Below are 14788 nucleotides of genomic sequence, written 5' to 3'. Positions count from 1 at the left end.
ATCTATGCTACACCCTATATAAATATATTTCCTTATAGGGTAACGTGAGTTTCAACCAGGCCAGTTTAATTTTTCCATCTCGTCGCGACGCTCCGTCTGATGCGTTTGACAGGCTGCAGGGGACAACACTAGGAAAGAGTGTGTGTGTGTGTGTGTGTTGCATTTGTGCTGCATGGAGCTTGTATTTCTTTCGAGGGGGAGGTACTTATGCTGCATGTGGAACCCCACTCTGGCATGTGCCAAGATACATGGAAGAAGCAGCATTTCCAGAGAACCACTGGCATTCCTCCTCCTCCTCCTCATCTTTGCAATCCCCTCTCTCTTCTAGCACTGATGGTGTTCCCTAGCTGGGTCATGAAATGTCTGCAAGAAAATTATCAGGCTCAGGGAACACCAAGAACCCCACAGTCCTCTTCCCCTCCCCCCCCCCTCCTCTATGCAAACCCCTCTCCCTTCCAGCACTGATGATGTTGCCTAGATGGGTCATGAAACATCTGCAAGAAAACCACCAGGCTCAAAGAGCCCCACAGTCCCCCTCCTCCTCTTCCTCTTCCCCCTCCTCCTCTTAACAAATCCCCCTCCCTTCTAGCACTGATGATGTTCCCTAGTTGGGTCATGAAACGTCTGCAAGAAAAGCACTAAGCTCAGTGAGCACCAAGGACCCCGCAGTCTTCCTGCTCCTCCTCCTCCTCCTCCTCCTCCTCCCCCACCTGGATCCTGCCCGCCTCCTCCTCCTCTTCCTCACCGGCGCTGCTTCTTCTCCAGTTCGTGGTTGCGGCCCTGTTGCCCTTCCAGGTGCAGCTTGGTGTCCTGCAGTTCGGCCGTCAGCCGCTGGCATTTCTTCTTGAGGGTCTGCACTGCCCGCTGGGTCTCCTCGCTGTCCGCCTGCAAGTCGGTCAGCTGCCAAGGGAAGGGGGCACGTTCAGCAGGCCCCGAGACCCTGAAGCATCCCCCCCCAATGCCGCCAGAAGATGCTTCCAGGGGGCTTCCGCCACACTCCCGCCCCACCCCAACGCTTGGGCAGGGCTCCGGGTGCAAAAACACCCCAGGGGGGCTTTGATAGACCCCTTACCCGTCTCTCTAGCTGCCGCTTGCTCTGCTGCTCCACCTCCAGCTTGTCCTCAAACTCCTGATGCAGCCGCTTTTTGGTGAAGTCGATCTCCCGCGCTGCCCGCTCATACTTCAGGCGCCATTCCCCACCTGGGGGCAACAGAAAGCCAGTGGACAGAGCGTCTCGGGGCTGAGGGCATCGCCCCCTCCCCAAAGCCAGTCCCTGCCTTGCTGGCAAGCTATGCTGGCTGGGGAATTCTGGGAGTGGAAGTCCTCCCCTCTTAAAGCAGGCTGGCTGGGGGATTCTGGGAGTGGAAGCCCTCCCCTCTTAAAGCAGGTTGGCTGGGGGATTCTGGGAGTGGAAGTCCTCCCCTCTTAAAGCAGGCTGGCTGGGGGATTCTGGGAGTGGAAGCCCTCCCCTCTTAAAGCATGCTGGCTGGGGGATTCTGGGAGTGAAAGCCCACCCCTCTTAAAGCATGCTGGCTGGGGGATTCTGGGAGTGGAAGCCCTCCCCTCTTAAAGCATGCTGGCTGGGGGATTCTGGGAGTGGAAGCCCACCCCTCTTAAAGCATGCTGGCTGGGGGATTCTGGGAGTGGAAGCCCACCCCTCTTAAAGCAGGCTGGCTGGGGGATTCTGGGAGTGGAAGCCCTCCCCTCTTAAAGCAGGCTGGCTGGGGGATTCTGGGAGTGGAAGCCCACCCTTCTTAAAGCATTGCTGGCTGGGGGATTCTGGGAGTGGAAGCCCACCCCTCTTAAAGCAGGCTGGCTGGGGGATTCTGGGAGTGGAAGCCCTCCCCTCTTAAAGCAGGCTGGCTGGGGGATTCTGGGAGTGGAAGTCCACCCTTCTTAAAGCATTGCTGGCTGGGGGATTCTGGGAGTGGAATTCCACCTATCTTAAAGTTGCCAAGTTCAAGTATCACTGTCCTAGAGCCATCCCCTCCTGCCCCTTTCCCCTAAATGACCCCTGGTGCAACTCTGCAAGAACCTGACCACAAGGCCTGGAGCCACCGAGGAGGAAGGAGAGGCGAGAAGTGGCTGCAGAAGAGATGACCCAGGAGCCTCACCTGTGTCGTCATCGTCCATCTCCCCGTTGAGCTCGGCCGCCCGGATGAGGCGGGCCTCCATCACTTCCATCTCCATGGAGTCCATCTGTTTCTTGAGGGCATCGTACTTGGCCTGTAGGCGGAGAGGGAGGGAGCAGGGGAGGGTCAGGAGGACGGCCACCCCCACCCCCCACCAGGGCTGTCTCCCAAGGAAGGCCTGCTCCCTAGGAGTTGTTTAGCCCAGGGGTCCCCAACCTTTCGGACCACCAAATTCATAATTTTAAATCCCGCCGACCACTAATAGGATCTGGGTGGCCGGCTGGGTGGGTGTGGCTAGGTGGTCATGTGACTGGGTGGGCGTGGCCAATTCAATGTCACTCACGTCAAGGGGCACCTCGCCAGCCTCTTCTCGCCCCTCCCCTCCTAGCCCCTCCTCGCCTGCCCACCTGGACTCCTTAGGGCCCCAACAGGAAGCAGTTGCTGGTGCTAAGCAGCCCCCAGGAGAAAGAGTTGGCAAAACAGCTCAGTTCAAATTGGATCTGGCCAAGAAGGAGGCTCAGCAGAAGCACCTCACTGAGGACTAGGAGCATAGGCTTTCCAAGCAGAGGAAAGACCTGTGGCAGTGCAAGGGCAGGTACCGGTGCCTGGAGGCTCAGTGGGCTGAGAGGGTCAGCCAGTTCCAGGCCATGATGCAGCCCCACTGGAACGAGGCCCTCCGGCTCTTCGCCACCAGCGGTGCTTCCCTCCAGCCTTCGCCCAAAGCCCCCCACCAGGAGGCCGAAACAGACCCCAAATCGGAATTTCTGCCCCCCTCCGACCCCCACAAAAAGACCCTGAAGCGGGAGACTCTCTGCAATAACACAAGCATTTATTGCACGTATTTGGCACAGGGCCGTAGTTTGAGGACCCCGGATTTAGTGCAATATGAAAAACGGAAATAATTTTTCTGTGGACCACCAAAATTTTCTCGCGGTCCACCAGTGGTCCATGGACCATCAATTGGTGACCGCTGGTTTAGCCCACAGCTCTTAAACCTTGGCCACTTTAAGAATTGTGGACGGCAACTCCCAGAATTCAACTTCCAGCCGCTTGGGGAATTCTGGGAGTTGAAGTCCACAAGTCTTTAAAGTGGCCAAAATTTGAAAACCTATGGTTTAATCGAAAGCAGGATGGTGTTGACCAATGACTCAGACCTGAGGCTGGACCGGCCCCGGAGACAGGAGGAATTGCGTGTTGTGATTTTATTGTTATTTCTGGCAAAGTGTAGGGGTCCCCGTTGCATCCCCCAGGCGCAAAATGCGCTTTCGGGAGCGCATTTTCTTAAGGGTTTTTAAAATATTGCTTCTCAAACTTGTTTTAAGACCTCTGTTTCCATTTTGGATAGGCTACAGCTGGAAATACCCTTGCTAACAACATTGCTGCCATGACTAGAAGTAGTCCTTAATTTACAACAGTCCGTTTAGTGACGGTTCAAAGGTTTACAAAGGAAAAAGTGACTTAGGATCCGTTTTTCACAATTATGACCGTTGCACATGATCACACAACCAAAATTCAATGGGTGGAGCCAGGTTTGTTTAACGACCGTGTTACTAATTTAACAACGGCAGTGATTCACTTAAGAACTGTGGCAAGGACGGTCGTAAAATGGGGCAAAGCTCCCTTAACAACGGTGTCTTGCTTAGGAACAGTCACTGTGGGCGTAAGTCGAGGACTACCTGTACAGCTTCAAAAGTATGGCCAGAGCCCAGGGTAATACCCCCCTCCTCCTCCACGTGAATTAAGCCAGACTTCCCCAATTTGGGAAAGGGGGAGGGGAATGCTGGGAGCTGCAATCCCAGCCCCTCTGTAATGGTAGGTGGGAATGGCCTTGGGGGATTAAGGGAGAGAAGGGTTAGGTAAGAGAGGATCGAAGAGAAACTCAGAAAGAAAGAGTCTGCCTTGACTGGTCAGGCTATAAAAAGCCAGGGCGAACGTTTTGGCCAGTGTAGATCAGGGGTGTCCAAACTTGGGAACTTTAAGACTTGTGGACTTCAACTCCCAGAATTCCCCAGCCAGCATGGCTGGCTGGGGAATTCTGGGAGTTGAAGTCCACAAGTCTTAAAAGTTCCCAAGTTTGGACACCCCTGGTGTAGATTCATGAACTGGAATAGGGCTTACCGTATTTTTTGGAGTATAAGACGCACCAAGGTTTTGAAGAGGCAAATTATAAAAAAAAAGTTTTTGCACTCTGCAAACCTCCCAAAAATGATCCGTTTTTCGTAAAAACAGGCCCGTTTTTTTTAAAAGGCCATGGATAGCCTTTAGGAGGCTTGTAGAGTGCTCCTGGGAGCTGGGGGAGGGGGGAGCAAAATTAAACAAAAAACGCCTGTTTTTTGCTCATTTCTGCCCTCCCCAGCCCCTAGGAGCTCTCTGAAAGCCTTCTACAGCAGGGGTGTCCAAACTTGGGAACTTTAAGGCTTGTGGACTTCAACTCCCAGAATTCCCCAGCTGGGGAATTCTGGGAGTTGAAGTCCACAAGTCTTAAAGTTCCCAAGTTTGGACACCCCTGTTCTACAGGCTCTGCACGTCCCTTTTTGCAAAAGGGGCGGGGTTTTGGGAGGCAAAAAATGCTGTATTCAGTCTACAAGACGCACCCAGATTTTCAGCCTCTTTTTTTGAGAGAAAAAGGTGCATCTTATACTCTGAAAAATACGGTAGTAACAAGGTCAGCCAATGGGAGCTGAAACAGTTTGGAGCCTAGGCGTGGCTTAGCTCTGTAGCTCTAAGTTTGTGCTGAACTGAAAATTAGTCTGCTGCTCTGAACTGAAACCCTTCTCTCCTCTGCCTGTGTTGGCTTGTATTCTCTCTACCACGTTGGGAAAGCTGCTTTTGGTATTGTATATTTCATACGTCACTTTTTCCCCAAAGCCGTTGCAATTTTGAACGGTCACTAAACGAACTGTCGTGAATCAAGGATTACCTGTGTTCCAGAGGCAACCTAAGTGTCACTTGTGAATCCAACCCCAACCCTGAACCTCTCGGCTGACCTGCAGTTCCTTCATCTCCTTCTCTGCCCGGAGGCGCTCGGCCGTCTCCGCGTCCAGAAGCTGGGAAGCCGATTCTCCCGTGTTCCTCTCGTCCGTCAGCTCCGACGTCAGCTCTGAGACCTGGGGGGGATGACACCAAAGATTGCTCAAAAGTGGGGAGTGGGTGGGAATGAAAGCACCCCCTGGAATTCCTTTCCCTCTGAAGAGAACCGGCCCTCTGCCCCTCCAACATCTGGCTCTGTGGAACTCCCTGCCACTGGCCTGAATGGACAGACTGGGTTAATTTAAGGATCCTTTTATTCATTTCTTTCTTTATACAAATTTCTTGCTTCATAAAATTTCTTTCTCTCATTTTTCTTTCTTTCTTTTTCTATCTCTTTCCTTCTATCCTTTTTTTCCCTTTTCTTTCTTTCCTTTCTTCTTTCTTTTTTCCTTTCTAAAATTTATTTGCAGAAAATTAGTTATTTATTTATAGTATTATTTCCTATTTATTTATTTATTTATTTACAGAACGTGTGGATAAAAAGGCATTTATTTATTTATAGAATGTATTGACCGATTGGCTATCTATTTATGGAATTTATTGATAAAAAAAATCGTTCCCTTGTTTATAAAAATTCATTAGCTTCGTTTACGGAAATTATTCGTTGGCTACTTATGCACAGAATGTATTCGTTTTGTTTATTTACAAGACTTAGGTTATAAAATTCATACGGCTGCCCAGCTCTCGCTTAGTGACTTACCGGCAGCTTACAAGAATATAAACCCCACCCGGGGAATTCTGGGAGTTGAAGTCCACTCCTCTTAAAGGGGCCATGTCTGGAAAAAAAATTAGCTCTGATCTCAGAAGAGAAAGATCAACTCAGAGGTTGGATGGAGAACCATGGGAGTGCCCAAACCAGAAGGGGCACATGGGCATGCACCAGTGCGCCAGAAACCTAAGGAGCAGGTGGCCAGTGCGCTTGCACACCTCGGGAATCCCAAAGACCAGCTGTCTGGGGCAGATGTGTTCCTCAGAAACCCCATGATCAACTGACCGGTGCAGATGTGTGCCTTGGAAACCCAACGACCAGCTGGCTGAGCTGGGGCAATGGCGCGCATGCCCATGGAGGGGCCTGTGTGTGCCCCCTCTGGCACGTGTGCCATCACGGTTCTAGAGTCCCCTTGAGGGTGAGACGGGCAGGATATAAATTAAATTCATGAATTCATCAGCCTTAAAGAGATGCTTCGAGACTACGTCCTAAACCCAGGCGGTCCTCGGCTTATGACCCACAACTGAGCCCCACATTTCTGCCGCTAAGCGAGACCGTGGTTAAACAGAGTTTTGCCCCGTTTCACGACCTTTCTTGCCGCAGCGGTAGAGCGAATCATTACAGCTGTTTAAGGGAACCCGGCTCCCCCACTGTCTTCGCTTGCCAGAAGGTCGCAAAAGGGGATCCCGCGACCGTCATAAATGTGAGTCAGTGGCCAAGGGTCTGAATTTCAATCACGTGGCCATGGGGAATGTTGCAATGACCGTTAAGTGTGAAAAACGGCCGTCAGTCGCTTTTTCCAGTGCCGTTGCAACTTTGAACGGACCCTAAGCGAATGGTCGTAGGTCGAGGACCGCCTGTAGTTAAAGGGTAGGGGGTTTCGAGGCCTCACCTTGCCCTCCAGGCGGTCACTGCTCAGCCGCAGCTCGTTCCGCTCTTTCTCCACCTTCTCCAAACGGCCCTTCAGCTGCTGGATTTCTTCCTGAAGAGGAAAGAAGGGAAAGGGGGCTTCAAGAGCAGCCCTGGGGGGCCAAATATTCCAGCCCTGGATTGGGAAGGAGGAACCCCGGAGGTCTTCTAGTCCAGCCCCTGGCCCCTCAGCCCTTTCCAATCTCCCCTTGAAGAGCATCCGTAGTTTCTGGAAGGAAACTTTTCCACAGGTTGAAATCTCCCCTTACTCCCAGTTGGATCTTCCTCGGAGGAGTTTCTACACACTGCCCATACTCCCTCCCTCCCTCCCTTTTTCCATCCTTTCTTCCTTCCTTTGTATCTTTCTTTCCTTCCTTTGTATCTTTTTTCCTTCCTTCCTTCCCTCCCCTCATTTTAACTTTCCCACCTTCCTTTCTTCCTTACTTTTTCCATCCTTCCTTCCTTCGGATCTTTTTTCCTTCCTGCCTCCCTCCTTCCCCCTCCCTCCCTCATCTTTTATCTTTCTTTCTTTCCTTCCTTCTTCCTACCCCTCCCTCCTCCCTCTCTCCTTCCTCCCTCATCCTTTTTCCCCCTTCCTTCCTCCCTCGTCTTTTTTCTTTCTTTCCTTCCTTCCACCCCATCTCCTCCCTCTCTCTTCCCTCCCTCATCTTCTTTCTTTCTTTCCTTCCTTCATTCCTATCTTTTCTCCTTCCCTCTCTCCCTCCCTCCCTCCCTCCCTCCCTCCCTCTAGAGTCCCAGGGCTGGAAGGGACCTTGGAGGCCTTCTAGTGCAGGTCCTTGGTTGAACAGGAGACCTTATAACCACTTTAGACCAAACGTCCGTCCGATCTCTTCTTGAAAACTTCCAGCCATGGGGCCCTCACAATCTCTGAAGCTAAAGCCATTTTTTTGGACTAAACTATCCCAAAACTCCACCCTATTTCCAGGTTGGCTCTCCCTCCGACTTCAACTCCTAGAATTCCCCAGCCAGCACGCTTTCAGATGGCTGGATGTAGGATCCTCGGGTGGGAAGGGACCTTGGAGGTCTTCTAAACCAGGTCAAAAGTCCTTAGGCCATCCCTGAGAAACAGAGGCCCAATCTCTTCTTGAACCTAATCCAACCCTTGTTGGCTGGGGAATTCTGGGAGTTGACGTCCACCCATCTTAGACTGGCCAAGGGTTGAGAGGCATTGGGCCAGAGGGATCAACGATGGTCAAGAAGACCACCTCCCCAGTCCTTTCTACAGACCCACAACCGAGGGTCCTCCCTCCCTCCTCCAACCTAGAGGCCCACGCACATCTTTGGCCCGGATCTGGTCCTCCGTGAGCTGGACTTCGATGAGAGGCCGGACGGTGGTGAAGAGCTTCCACCAAGGCCAGCCCTTCACTCCTTTGTTCTTCTTGATGTTCTTCTGGACGCAGCGGATGGCCAGGTCCTGGATCTGCATTGGGGGGGAAGGGGGGGGGGACAAGAGGGGGAAGGGAAGCCTGTTAGGTCAGGAGGAGCCCCTTCCCCTAAACAGGTGCAAGCAGAAACCAAGACCCTCGGCCCATCTCTATGGGGCTTCCAAAGACTTCAAAGAGGCCAAAGGAAGAACTCAACTGAAGAGAGGACCATGCTGGTTCTTTTTGGCTACATTTCTCTCTCCGTCCCTCCATCTCCATCTCCATCTCTTCTGTTCTGTTCTATTCTTCATTCCTCTATTCTATTCCATCCACCCATCCATCCATCCACCCACCCACCCATCTACATCTATCTATCATCTATCTATCCATCTCTATCTATTTCTATTTATCTCTCTCTCTTTCTCTCTCTCTCTCTCTTCATTTCTCTACTTATCTATCTCTATCTATCTATCTATCTATCTATCTATCTATCTATCTCTATCTATCTATCTATCTATCATATATCATCTATCTATCATCTATCTATCTCTTCTCTATCTATCTATCATCTATCTATCATCTATCTATCTATCATCAATCATCTATCTATCACCTGGATGGCAGAGAATCTCCATAGACAGGAGTCAACTGGACTGTCTAGTTTGTTTTCTAAAAAGTTTTTTATTTTATTTTTTAGTCTCATGCACACATTTACAAGTATACATTGTCATAGTTATTATTCTTATCAGTTTTGAATGCTTTTAAACATTCATTTTTCCATATAAAAGATTAAAATATAGGACCGGGGTCGCTTTGCTTACCATCCCATAAACCTGTTTTGTTTTGCTGCCATTTTCCTTTCGTTTTCTCCCTCCCTCCCTCCTCTCCTTTCTTCTTTCCTCCTCTCCTTTCCCTTCTTCCCCTTCCTCTCCCCTGCTCCTCTCTTCCTCTGCCCCTTCCTGCCCTTTCTCCTCCTCTCCCATCTTCCCCTCCTTTCCTCTTTCTTCCTTCCCTCTCCTTCCCTCTCTTCTGGACTGTCTGGTTTCTCTTTGAAGAGGTTTCGCTTCTCATCCAAGAAGCTTCTTCAGCTCTGACTGGATGGTGGGGGAAGGGAAGGAAGCATGGCACAACCTAGGAGAACAAACCCATCAGGAATAAAGTCAGCACTTCCATCTGCATTAAAGGACAAAATCCCCTCTTTTGAAGACAGCCAAGTCCACCTTTTGGACAGAGAGGACGGCTGGTTTGAACGAGGGGTCAAAGAGGCCGTCTAGGTCCAAACTGAACAGCCCTCCCTCAACAGAGGGGGAGGGATACGAGGTCATCCATCTCCAGTCTACAACTCAGTCCTTTCAACTGTTCCAAGAAGGCTCCACACCCATTTGCACCTCTCAGGTGACCCTGAGGACACAGGTAAACCTCCTGGTGGCCTCAACACCTCTCTAAAAGGATGCAAAGGACCAGCTGTCTGCAAGGAGTAGAAAACCTTCTATTCCCCAACATCCAGTCAGAGCTGAAGAAGCTTCTTGGATGGGAAGCAAAACGTCTTCAGAGGAAAAAAACCAGAAAGTCCATTTGCCTCTTGAATAAAAACACCTTTGGGATAAGCAGGACCTGGAGGACGGAGAATCTCTTTAGCTATGCAATCTGGGAGTAGGAATGGATTTCCAGAGGAAAAATTGCAGACTAATAGGAACCATTTGCCCCCCTCGGGTGACCCTGAGGACACAGAGAAACCTCCAAGTGGCCTCAAGGACCCTCTAAAAGGATGCAAAGGACCAGCTGTCTGCAAGGAGGATCAATCCTTCCCTTCCTCACCATCCAGTCAGAGCTGAAGAAGCTTCTTAGATAGGAAGTGAAACGTCTTCAAAGACAAACAAGGACATCCAGTTGCCTCTTGAAAAAAAAAAGCCCCTTTGGGACAGCCAAATGACCTGGAGCAACGGTCACCAACTGGTGCTCTGCAGAATTTTTTTTTTTGCATTTTTTATATTGCACCAGATACTATTTATCTTTTTTTTTTTTTTAAAGAATTCGTCCGAGTGGCCCGTTGGTGGGATTTGAAGTGATGGATTTAGTGGTCCCTGAGGTCCGAAAGGTTGGAGACCCCTGACCCGGAGGACTGAGAATCTCCACAGAGAAATCTTAGGAACAGCTGCACTGCCCAAAAACTCTGCAAGCTTGTGCAACGAGCAAAAACCTTTGATCTGTAAGCCGCCCAGTGTGGTCTTGGAGGGGAGCATTGGAAATGTAATAAATACCCAAAAAAATGAATAAAATAAAAAGAGAGAGGAACGGGAGGGGGGGGCTTGCACGGTGACCCCACCGCTCCCAACCCCCAATGGCCCCCAGACCCACCTACCTTGCCTTCCTTTCTCCAGGACAGACAAGGGGCTGCTCCACACACACACACACACACGCACACACACACACGCACGAACGCATAACCTTGCCGGAGAATGGTGAAGAGGCACAGGGAGCACACAATTCCCTTCCTACCTGTTGCAAAGCTGAAGCAGCAGCTTTCAAGGCCGGGGGGGGGGGGGGAGCAGGGAGGAGGAGGGCAACAAGTGGATTGGGGGTGGGTGGGTGGGTGGGTGGGAGGAAGCTGCCGCTTTCTGTTGCTGCTACTTCAGATGGTTTCCTTATGGAGCCCACAGTTCTAGTTCCCGGCTGGGATTTATTTGGGAAGAGGCGAAGCTGCCCATTTTAGGCTAAGAAGAGAGGCGTAAACACAGCAGGGGAGGGGGGAGGGCAGGAGGGGGGGGGCTTCTGTGTGTTTCTTTGTGCACGTGTGACTCACTCCCTTTCTGCCTCGCCTGACTTTTAAGGAAGAAGATGCATCTGCACGCCCACAGATAGGCAGGCACAGGAGCCCCCGGTGCTCTCTCAGCTGCCTGCTTTTCCTGCAGACGTTTCAACACCTAAAGTAGGTAACGTGACCAGGGCTAGACGGGAGGGGGGGTTGGGGAGAAGGGGGGGGGAGGAGGGGGGGAGGAAGAGGAGGAGGAGGAAGACTGTGGGGTCCTTGGTGCTCTCTGAGCTGGGTGGTTTTCTTGCAGACGTTTCATGACCCAACTAGGGAACATCATCAGTGCTAGAAGGGGGGGGGGGTTGCAGGGGGGGGGAGGAGGAGGAGGAGGAGGAGGAGGAGGAGGAGGAGGAGGAGGAGGAGGAGGAGGAGGAGGAGGAGGAGGAGGAGGAGGAGGAAGAAAACTGTGGGGTCCTTGGTGCTCTCTGAGCTGGGTGGTTTTCCTTGCAGACGTTCCGTGACCCAACTAGGGAAGCTCGTCACTGCACTGATGACGTTCCCTAGCTGGGTCACGAAACGCCTTGACAGCAAAACCACCCAGTTCAGAGAACCCCAAGACCCCCACCCCATTTCAACCCTGGGCTACAACCCCCCCCCCTTCTCAGACAGACAGAGACCCTCCAACGCAGCCTACCTTCCTCTTCTTGAAGTGCTGGCGTGCCAGGAACCCCCGGCAGGCGGCCTGGAACAGGGTGATGCTTCTGCACAGCTGCTTATCCCGCTCCTCCTCCAGCTTAGCCAAGGTCCCTGCCCGAAAGAACACCTGGGGGTGGGGGGGGGAGAGAAGTGTTAAGGGGGGCGGGGGAGCAAATGCCAAAAGATGGGGTCAGTCCCGGCTGCTCCCGCACAGAGGGGGGGGGACGGACGCCTGCTGGCCTCAACGGGCGCTGCGGAGCTTCGGAAGGGGGTTTCGGTGGAGCAAGGGTCCCTGTTTGGCAAGAGAGATGCCAGGGGCCTTTCAGGGCCCCCGCTGAGGCCCTCCAAGGGCCCACATCATGAAAAGGGAACCGCAAGGGCTGAATTCACTGAACCAGTGCAGGTGGCAAAGGGGGGACTCGATGCCCCGGGTGCTTCCAACAGCCTTCCAAGATGCCTGGGTGAAGCGGGGTGCAGGGCAAGGGGAAGGGCCCTTCTGCTTAACCCCACCCCTGGGCCTGGAGGTCTGGAGGAAGGAGACCCCCCCTCCCTTCTAACCAAGGCTAAATGCTCCCCGTTTGCCAGGAGCTGCGGCAAGGAAGCGCCCCATAACTTGGTATCTTCTGCGAGGAAAATTCTCCAGCCTCGAGTGAATCAGCCATCCGCCCCCTCCCTGGGGGGGCTGGGCATCTTCCTGGCATGCCAGGGGGCTGACTTCACCCTCCCCCACCGGGAGTGTCACCGCTGTGTGTGTGTGTGTGTGTGTGTGTGTGTGTGTGTGTGTGTGCAATCACGCGCGTGGGCACGCTCGCAGGACGAGAGCCAGGAGCCTCATCGCATCTCTCTTGCCAAGAGCCTGCCTGGCGTCCGTCCACCAAGGCCGGCCTCACGTGGGATCGCCGTGCCCGTCGTCCCCAGCCCGCACAAGGCCCCGGGTGGGCTCGGAAGGGGTGGGGTGGGGGCGACTCGGAGCTCGTTCACACATTCCAGGTTTCCTGGGGAAGACGGAGCGTGTCCGAGGCAGGGAGGAATTGCGTCCCACTCGAGAAACAGAAATTATAACACGCTGCAGAATTGGGAAATTTGTTCCATTTGGCAAATGATTTTTGGAGGAGAGGTGCGGGGGGGGGGGGGGGACGGGACGGCTATCACACCGGGAACAAGGTAGTCCTCGACTTACAACTGTCACTGAGTCCAGAGCTACAATGATGAGTCATTCTGGTCCTAAAGCGAGGCACCCATGTAAAAAAATTAATTTTAGGGCCTTTTGTGAGGGGCAGTGTGAAGTAAAGCACATGGTTGTTATGCAAACCCTGCGACGGTAAAGCAGACGCCATGTTCATTAAGCAAACACCACGGTCGTTAAGCCAATGCCATTGTCATTAAGCGAACACCATCGTCATTAAGCGAACCTGTTCATTTGAATTAAGTGCTTTTTGTGCTGGAACGTGTCAGGAAAAACTACCCAATTTGTGGTCATGTCATAGAGTGACGCAAAGGGTCATGAAGATTCATTTAGTGACTGTTTAAAGTTACAACGGCACTGAAAAAAGCGGGGCATGATGATCTTTCACACTTGCAACCATTGTAACATCCCGTGGTCATGTGAGCGAAACAGGGCAACTGAACTCATATTTATGACGGTTACAGTCTCCCTGGGATTACGTGATCCCCTTTTGCAACCTTCTGACCAGCGTAGTCAAAGGGGGCAGGGAAAGCTGGAGTCACTTAACAACCACGTTCCTAACTTAATGACTGCAGTAATTCACTTAGCGACTGCAGCAAGGAAGGTCTTAAAATGGGGCGAAACTCACCTAACCGCCCCCTCGCTTAGCAATGGAAAATTTTGGGCTCAATTTTAGTCGTTAAGCCAAGGACCACCTGTGCTTCCCCTGTCCTGGCAGGGACCCTCCTGTTGGACCCCCCAAGACGCCCCCACCAGGGTGGTCTTCCCCACCCCACCCTTGTTCATCTCACCCGGCTCAAGCCCATCTGGTAGCAGCTTTCCTCCAATTCCAGCGACTGCAGGAGCCCCTCCACCGCCTGGGGAGAGAAAGCAGAGGAGAGGAAGGGGAGGGGGGGGTCAGAGAGCACATTCCCCCCACCCCAAAAACCCCAGCCTCATCCTATGCCCCCCCCCTCGTGAGTGCAGCTATCCCAAGCCCTGGGGTAAAGGAAGTCTAGGGACCCAGCCCCCAGCCCCATCAACCTGGCCCTGGCAGAGACCCCAGCCCCCTCCCCAATTCCAGCCCGCCTACCCTCTTCTCGTCCGTGACGATATAATGGCGCCCGTGCTTCTTGGTCAGGTGAGGAGCGAGGACGTCGAAGCGCCGGCGGAATTCGGCGAAGGCCATGTGGTCGGGGTAGCCTGGGAGGGAGAGGAGAAGAGAGGGGGTGTCAGAAGGGGAGGGGGCCGAAGGGGGCTGCTGCGATGGAGGCAGGGGAAGAAAGGGCCAGGCTGGACCCAAAACGTGGCTGTCCCATCGGACATCTGGAATGAGAGGGTCCACTTATCCTCCAAAGCCCCTGAAGGCAGTTCAAGAAGCAATGGATGGAAACTAACCAAGGAGAGAAGCAACCTGGAACTAAGGAGGAATTTCCTGACAGGGAGGACAATTAGCCGATGGAACAGCTGGCCACCAGAAGTTGTGGATGCTCCATCACTGGAGGCTTTCAAGAAGAGACTGGACAGCCATTTGTCTGGAATGATACAGGGTCTCTTGCTTGAGCAGCGGGCTGGACTAGAAGACCTCCAAGGCCCCTTTCACCTCTATTCTAATAATTCTAATTCTAATAATTCTGACTCCAATTCTAATTCTAATTCTTCTAATTCCATTAATTCTAATTCTTCTAATTCCATTAATTCTAATTCTTCTAATTCCATTAATTCTAATTCTAATAATTCTAATTCCATTAATTCTAATTCTAATAATTCTAATTCCATTAATTCTAATTCCAATAATTCTAATTCTAATAATTCTAATTCTAATAATTCTAATTCTAATAATTCTGACTCCAATTCCAATTCTAAATCTAATTCTTCTAATTCCATTAATTCTAATACTAATTCTAATAATTCTAACTCTAATTCTAATTCCAATAATTCTAATTATTCTAATTTCAATAATTCTAATTAGTTTAATTCCACTAATTCTAATTATTCTAATTCCATTAA

The 14788-nt window shown here is 51.7% G+C and overlaps 1 protein-coding gene across 1 annotated transcript in view; it reads right to left on the bottom strand.

The window, feature by feature from the left end:
- The window catches only part of LOC309388218 (unconventional myosin-XVIIIa-like), a gene marked incomplete at its 5' end in the record, with an annotated part of 104151 nt that overhangs the window by 57072 nt on the left and 32291 nt on the right, over positions 1-14788 (bottom strand). Inside the window, 9 exon segments of the mRNA XM_081945362.1 lie at positions 746-900; positions 1073-1200; positions 2115-2226; positions 5120-5239; positions 6764-6853; positions 8078-8221; positions 11612-11740; positions 13591-13656; positions 13872-13981. Coding sequence (XP_081801488.1) covers positions 746-900; positions 1073-1200; positions 2115-2226; positions 5120-5239; positions 6764-6853; positions 8078-8221; positions 11612-11740; positions 13591-13656; positions 13872-13981 — 1054 coding nt within the window.

The sequence above is a fragment of the Natrix helvetica genome, assembly GCF_964273705.1.
Source record: "Natrix helvetica genome assembly, chromosome: 2".
Taxonomy (NCBI): Eukaryota; Metazoa; Chordata; class Lepidosauria; order Squamata; family Natricidae; genus Natrix; species Natrix helvetica.
This window is presented reverse-complemented; position numbering and strand designations above follow the sequence as displayed.